Here is an 8,216-nt window from a genome sequence, read left to right on the forward strand (position 1 = left end):
TTTCATCAATCCAGTTGCAATGGATGAACTGTGATGAACTGCCCTACTTGTGATTGTTTAGAGATTTTAAAGGTTTTATAACAATGCTACATCTTCTTTGGCTATTCTACAATCTATTCACCTTTTCAGCACCAGTAGGCTACTTTCTGTGCAGAAAAGTACACACACACTCAGGCATGCCAAACAAGCATACACAAAAGTTTCAAGAGTGGGGGATGGAGTAAAATATGGAGACAAATTGAAGTGTGATTTATTTTTGCGGAACGGATGTACAGGACTGAGCGGCGGTCATATTTTGTACCGCTATGCGGTACATCTAGTTGAACAAATTGCAGTCTACATGCCATGACAAACATTACCAGTAGGCCTAGCCTACTGACCGAATATTAAAGGTGCCCTGCCACACGTATTTCATTACTTTGTGGTAATGTCTGAAGTTCTACCATGGATTCTGTAACATTTTTTGTGGAAAACATGCCTCGGTTACCTTGTTTCAAGCCATTCTAGCGTGGTATAGAAAGCTTGCAGGAAGACTCAGCTCGATTTGCGCCAGTTCTCATTAATATTCAACAAGCTATGTTGCTTGACTCTGATTCATTGGCTTAGTAGTCGGTTTCCTCCATAACCTGACAGCTGTTATCAACTAATTTGGCATGAACTTTGCTTGGCTAGCGAGTGCTTGCATTGTCCAAATGGGCACAAACCCTGCTAGGCTAGCAAGTGCATTAAACCTGTATAACATAACACTTCCTTGAGTTGACAATAGTTTTGCTTACGGACTGGGCACTGGTTGTAGACTGCCGTGATGGCAGCTGTTATCAACTCATTTTAGCGTGTGGTCGTAGACTGCTGCGATGGTAGCCTACTGCTCCAGGCTTCAACAGCAACCTTTTTGCAAAGCCTGTGGCATTGTTCCAAAAAATAAACTGAAGCCATTTGATCCTCAACTCAATTTTGCCCACTGAGTTCTTGGGAAAAATGCATTGTTGAAGTTCTATTCGTGCATAGCGCAAAAGCCTGTTGACATTCAGCCATCCTTACGAAAACTGTCACAGCTAGACGAATACTGTGGGCACGATCTCAACTGGGCGAACTCATGAATAGTAATGAGCTCAATCAATTCATGTCAAACTGAAGAGCTTTTGCAATTGGCCTGATTTCTCCGCTTATTTCTTTTCAGTAGCTGGAGCTGACAGAGGAGGTAGCTGTTCATTTTCACATTCACAACATAGCACAAACACATATGGATCTAACATATTTCAAAAAATACAAGTAAAAATGTTTATGTGTGGCAGGGCACCTTTAAATAGATTGTTTACAAGTTATAGGCTACTAGCGTGAACATTGTGCTTTTATCACATTAGCACACTATGATCACAGTCATTATGTCTCGTCAAAATTCAGACCCCGACGCGCAGCGTCATTATACAGCGTCAGTAATGACCGGTGTTCTATACATTATCCTGCTTATTATACGGCTACTTGCCAAAACAAAATAATAAACTCCCCACGATATGACTTTAGCCTACAAAACCTAGCCTATTTGTTACCGTTCATCGTGGCATTTGCTGAGAAACAAATAGTTCGCAACACACGCTGCTGAACTTGAATCAAACATTCTTTAGAACACAGCTGATCAACCGTCTGCTTTCACGTTTGAATGAAGTTCCAGTCCTTGCGTAGTGACATTAATCAGAAGCACAAAACCTGTTGCCATTGACAGCGGTGATTAAATGCTTTGCCGGTGATTTAGGTAGATTTAACATAGGCCCGAACGTTGGGAAGGCCCATTCATGTGAATGGAACTTTCTGCAGCACTCTGAAGAGCCGTGTAATAACCCAGAATAAACCACACTCGTTTTACTTAGGCTATAGGCCTAGCATATAACTGAGGAGAGGAAATATTCGTTAAAGGTGCTCTAAGCGATGCCACGTGTTTTTTAGGCTAAAACATGTTATGTTACTTACTGCAAACATCACCTAAACAACCGTTAGCTGTCTGTGTCCTGAATACACTGTGTGATCTCTGTGGACAGCCCAGGCTCCAAAACCGGCAACAAAAACAACCTGGGCAAACCTAGCCCATAAAAACATAACAAACTGTTCCAGCAAATCACAGACGAGATGCGCGTTTAGGAGAGTTTCAATTGCACGGGAGCAGCATGGGAGGGAGGGGGAGGAAGTAGCGAGCTAGCTTTCTGTTTTGTTTGAAAGTCAACAGAAGTGACGTTACCCAGCATTGCTTAGAGCACCTTTAACCAAAATTAACGTCATTCTTTGAACTCTTCTATATGTAGCCTACTTCCCTTTGAACGGGCTTCAGTGTAGCCTACCTGTCGCCTTGCCTTCACTATTTGTGATGTATCCTATTTCGGATACATCACATTCCGAAATATGTAATAGATTTCATGTCAAACTTTTGTTTTATCCACAAGCCGAGGACTGTCTGCAAAGAACTTGTGTTGTCGTTTGCTGCGCACTCACTCACTCAGAGCTGCCGGCTTGACACGGCCACTTGCCTAGATGCATGCAAGGAGCATGGAAAGTGGGAGCAGATCACACACAGACACAGAACGCTTTATTTTAAGTATCGATTCTAAAAACGTCGGAAATCGTATCTTTTTTTGAATCAGATAGACAGATAGATCGATAGATAGATAGATACTTTATTGATCCCCATGGGGAAATTCAAGGCATCATGATACCATTTTAGTATACGGTACATTGTGCAACGCTAGTCTGCATTTTAAATGACAAAATTATATATAATGACAAAATTAATATATATGTGTGTGTGTGTATATATATATCCCTTTTCATTTATTTTTTGATAAAAATAATTGAATGTGTATGCTAATCAATTGTTATTTATTATGAGTCTGTATGGGTGCAGCTGACACCTAATGGCTGGCAGCAAGCTCATAGAGAGGGATGTTGAGTAGAACCTGTAGCATAGCCTGAAGTCACACAGGTGTGTGACGTGGTGTGTAGCGTTTGTGTATGAGATTTCTGACTGCTGGCCTTACAGGATGCCAGGATGCTTCAGAGCTCAAACCTGTGGAATGATTTGCAATTGTAAGCTGCAGAGTTGTAGGGAGCCACATCCATTTCACCTAATGCGTTGTTATGAGTTTGTACCCTCCCTGAGTTGACTTTGATGTTTACTAATGTATAAATGTTTGTGTGTATGTCTGTGTGTGTGTGGTATACCTCCTCTAATGCAGTGTGTCCTTCCTCAGGTGCTGCGTGTCCCCCAATGGCCAAAGCAGGGAAAATGTGGAGCAGCCTGCGCAGTCGCTGCCACACCTTCCTCCACCTGGACGGCCCATGCGAGGTCATGGACGTGGCCCCCTGCGGGTTGGACCTGGCCCGGGCCAGCTGCTCAGGCGAGGCCCAGGCTTTCCGGGCCTCCAGCCCCCCGCGGAGCCTCTCGCCCCTCGGCCCGCTGGTGGTGCCCCGGCGGGGCCACAACTGCGCCACGGACGGCCCCCAGATCCTGGAGATCACACTGGACCGGGACGGGGAGGAGGACGTGGTGCGGCGGGGGCCTGGCGGGGTGACCCTCGGCCGACGGGACTCGTACTCACGGCACGCTCCCTGGGGGGGTAAGAAGAAGCACTCGTGCTCCACCAAGACACAGAGCTCGCTGGAGGCCGAGCGGAGAGGGGGGCGCGCATCGCGGGCGGCCGGGAGGAGGGAGAGACGCTACGCCGTCAGCTCCATCCAGGAGATTGCTGAGCCTGGAGGTGGGGGAGGAGGAGGAGGGGGGATAGGGGTCAGGAGGAGGAGTGGCGGGCCGCAGTTTGAGTGCCCGGTCATTGCGCCAGCGCCTCAGGGACACCATGGGCCTGTGCCTGCCGCTGTCGCCACGCCGGCGGTCCCGGTCCACCTCGGCCAAGCCGGCCTCTTGCTCTCTGGCCTTCTCCACTGTCTCGTCGTCTTCCTCGTCTTCGTCCTCCTCGTCCTCCTCGTCAGCCGGCTCGTCCTGCTCCTCGTCGTCCAAGCGCAAGATCCACCTGACCGAGCTCATGCTGGAGACATGCCCCTTCCCACCGGGCTCGGACCTGGCCAACAAGTGGCACCTGATCAAGCAGCACACGGCGCCGGTCAGCCTGCAGGCGTCCGGCGCACTGCTGACCTCTGATCCCGCCGAGACCTCCGCCACCGCTGGCCACGCCGCGCCCGAGGATGAGGAGGAGCGCATGCGCGAGCGCCGGCGAATCAGCATCGAGGAAGGCGTAGACCCGCCGCCCAACGCTCAGATCCACACCCTGGAGGCGGGACTCCCGCCAAGCTCCTCCTCCTCTTCCTCCATATATAAACTGGGACCAAAGATGGCGCCAGCGACCAGTGGCAGCAGTAGCGGCCCGAGCGAATGTGCAGGCGTCGGAGTGACCGCAGAGGTGTCGGGGGTGCGGGGGAACCTGAGCGGGATGGTCACGTCGGGGAGTGTCCTAGGCGGCCTAGTGGCCCAGGCCCTGTCCGGGCTGTCCACTTCGTCCTCGTTCTCCCACCCCCCTGCCTCAGAGGACTGTGACTCGGAGGAGGACTCCACCACCCTGTGCCTGCAGGCACGCCGGCCCAAGCAGAGGCATGCGTCCGGTGATGGGCACTCGTCGCGACAGGGCGGCAGCAGCAGCTCAGGCGTGGCAAGCTCGTCCAGCAGCAGCAGCGGTGGGCCCTGGAAGGTCCATACGCAGATCGACTACATCCACTGCCTGGTGCCGGACCTGCTGCGCATCACGGCGCTGCCCTGCTACTGGGGCGTGATGGACCGCTACCAGGCCGAGGCACTGCTGGACGGCCGGCCCGAGGGCACCTTCCTCCTCCGCGACTCGGCCCAGGAGGACTACCTGTTCTCGGTGAGCTTCCGCCGCTACAACCGCTCCCTGCACGCGCGCATCGAGCAGTGGAACCACAACTTCAGCTTCGACGCGCACGACCCGTGCGTCTTCCACGCGTCCACCGTCACGGGCCTGCTCGAGCACTACAAGGACCCGTCGGCGTGCATGTTCTTCGAGCCGCTGCTCACCGCGCCGCTGCACCGCACCTTCCCCTTCGGGCTGCAGAGCCTGGCACGCGCAGCCATCTGCCAGCGCGTCACCTACGACGGCATCGCCGCGCTGCCGCTGCCGCCCGCGCTGCAGGACTTCCTCAAGGAGTATCACTACAAGCAGAAAGTCCGCGTGCGCTGGCTGGAGAGAGAGCTGCCCATCAGGGGCAAATAAGAGGGGCAAGGGGGGGCAGCTTGGTGGGTGGTGGTGGTAGACCTGGTGGGGACATGGGGGTTAAACAGAATCTCTGAAGCCTCGGGGTGAGGGGCTCGTGAGCTGGGGAGGCATTAATGGATCCAGGGTCTGGGGTTGGGATCTTGGGTGTGATTGTGAGGCTCGGATTTCAAACCTTCCCTCTGGGTCCCAAATTGGCGGTGATGGGGAGAGAAGGGGGACATAAGGTGAAGCCAGAGAACTGTGTCATAACTCTCCCCACCCTCCAGACACAAACGCACACACACACACACACACACACACACACGTAAACACACACCCCACCCCAGGAACAGAAGGGTCACCTGCCGGCTTCATGTGTGCGTTACCAAGAGACATGTTAAAGGACGTGCAAACAGAACTCAAGCAAACCTCTTTATGTCTCCTGTATTTTAATCATGACTCAGTCACATGGAACACACTCAGTGTATGGGTGGACTCACACACACTGCCTCTAGTAACAACAATGTTCTTTTTTTATTTTCTTTATCATGTTTTTGTGTTTATTTGTTTGTTTGTTTTTTTCGGAAAAGGCAGAACCCAGTCTTTTACTTCATTCTTTTTTGTAAGACAATAACTCGTATGTGTTTTCTCTCGGTTTCTTCTTTCTTTCTTTCTTTCTGCACTCCGCATTTTGCCTATCTGCCAAAATGTCTGAAAGCATCGCTCTGTCGCTTTGATCGCGTGACAAACGGCCACGCCCGTCATTCCCGTGCTGTCCATCATGTGGCTTAGCCAATCAGCTTTGTCGTCTGCAAGCTGGTGACATGCCTTCTAAAGGACAGCCTGCACTAGTAGACAAGCTGTCTGTGAATAGTGGACACTTTTGGCCTGGACAAGACTTATTAGACACAGCATGAATAGTAGCTCACACATCCAGGACTTAGCCTGAGTTAGTGGTGGGGAGGGTTAAGGTTCCCAGTGTGCAGTGGAGTCCAGCACCTATTCTAGACTAGTGGTACTAGTTTTAGTACTAATCCAGAGAGGGATTAGGTCTATGTTGGAGATTAAGACCTGGCTTTGTTCTCAAAGCACAAAGCCCCTGTCAAACAGCGTGGCTTTGGGTCAAATGGGCGGCTGTTTTTTTTTTTTACTGACCCGGACTCTCCATCAGCCAGACCTGACCTGCTGATCAGCTGATGGTGATGATGAGTCCAGTCAGCTGATGAGGATTCCAGTCAGCTGTTTCTTCTTTACAGTGTTACTGATATGGTTAGAGCTTACTGGCTAAGCCAGTAGGTGTAGATTTGCGCTCAATTTCAGGTAGAGGTGTCTCTGTGGCTCTGAGACTGAACACTTAGGGCACTAGAAGGAGGAGCCAGCGATGCCTCAGTGACCACTTCCTGTTGATTTTTCTGACTAGAAAGTTGACATGTGTCAGTCGTTATGGTAACAGCTGTGCTGGAGGACATGATCAGCGCACCAGGCAGGGATGGAGTGCTGTTTTTTTTTGCTCTGCATGATTTCCTGCGCATCGCAGCGATCACTGGGCTTCAAAGCACAAACAGGTTATTCTGCCGCACACACACACAAGCTTTTACACACAGAGCAGCCGCCTGGTCTTAGTCTCAGTAGGTTTTGGTAGGCCATCAGAGACTTTCTTCCACACAATTCAGATGTGCCTGTGTTATGTCAGGTTACACACACACACACACACATACTTACACACGCACCTGTGTGGTTTGTGGATACAGCAGATGGAGAAGTCTTCCTGAACAATTTCATTTTTACTCACCCATACACACACGTGTGTGCTTCCATACCTGCCTTTCGTCTGAAGAGAAAAGAAATTGCTAACACCAACCTTTCTGGACACTTAAGCAAATGTGTTTCTGGTAGAAAGCATTCAGAGAGCGTCTTCTGCAGCATGACAGCCGCTCTGCATGCATACGCTCCACTCACTCATAAGCAAGCCCATCTAATACACATTTCAAGGCTTTTGCAGGCCACAAAGACATGCTCTCAGTTACTTCTCATTCATAATCAGCATATCACCCGTTTTCCATTAATAGGGACTTTGGTCCCCATCACTAACCCACATCAGTATCAGGTGTGCATGGAACCCCCACCCCCCTCATATAACCCTAATGCACTAGTCCATGAGAGAAGAGAGACAAGAGAATATTGAGCACTGTTAAACAAAGGACGATGACTAGATGAAATAAAGATGCAGCCAACATTTATATCAAATGTACCTATTTTAAGAAAGCATATATATATATATACAGTATATATATATATATATATATGTGTGTGTGTGTGTGTGTGTGTAATTATGTAAGTCTAAAGGAGTATTTTTGGTAAAGAGAAGTGAAATGAACAACTTGAATTCTGTTGGATTGGAAAAAACCACCACAGAGGGGGGAGGGGGCATTTTATTAATTCTCAATGTGAACGACATTGACTTGATAAATTTATCTCAAAGAGGTGATCGAATCCCCCCTGACAAAGTGTCAGGCTGTCATCACTTTAATGTGGTGTGTCTGTGTGGGCAAGGGTCTGTGCATGCATTTCTGTGTGTTTGCACGTATGAATGTTGGTGTTGTTGAGACCAAAGTTGGACTAGTGGGCATACCCGGTCATTTGTGTTGAAGGACACAGTTTTATCAGCATATCTCCTCATATCTCTTTGAGCTATATGGGCTAGCAAATCATCAGGTCCAAGTTTTCAAAGGTATCCATTTGCCTCAGTGGCAGTCAACTGGCTAGTGTGCACTGATTGGTCAGCAAATTGCTCAGGAAGCTAGTGTATCCAATAGGCACAAACCACACCAAGGTTTTGTCCTGCTCTTCCTCCAACCCCATGGACTCTTTTGTCAGACATCAGTGCAGCCCTTTGAATGCCATGAACTTGCTTACTCTGTTGTGTCTCAACAGCAGTAGTCCGATCCAGTTGTGTTTATTTATGCTGTGCCGTTCACAAGGAAGATTGTCTCAAGGCACATTGAA

At 49.5% G+C, this 8,216-nt stretch overlaps 1 protein-coding gene across 1 annotated transcript in view; it reads left to right on the top strand.

The window, feature by feature from the left end:
- Window positions 1-5,251, top strand: part of socs5b (suppressor of cytokine signaling 5b) — a 21,043-nt gene extending 15,792 nt beyond the window's left edge. The window contains exons 2-3 of the mRNA XM_048270532.1: window positions 3,240-3,746; window positions 3,790-5,251. Coding sequence (XP_048126489.1) covers window positions 3,257-3,746; window positions 3,790-5,228 — 1,929 coding nt within the window. The 5' untranslated portion in view covers window positions 3,240-3,256 and the 3' untranslated portion in view covers window positions 5,229-5,251. The remainder of the gene's footprint in view (window positions 1-3,239; window positions 3,747-3,789) is intronic.
- Window positions 5,252-8,216: the final 2,965 nt, after the last annotated feature.

The sequence above is a fragment of the Alosa alosa genome, chromosome 18 (assembly GCF_017589495.1).
Source record: "Alosa alosa isolate M-15738 ecotype Scorff River chromosome 18, AALO_Geno_1.1, whole genome shotgun sequence".
Taxonomy (NCBI): domain Eukaryota; kingdom Metazoa; phylum Chordata; class Actinopteri; order Clupeiformes; family Clupeidae; genus Alosa; species Alosa alosa.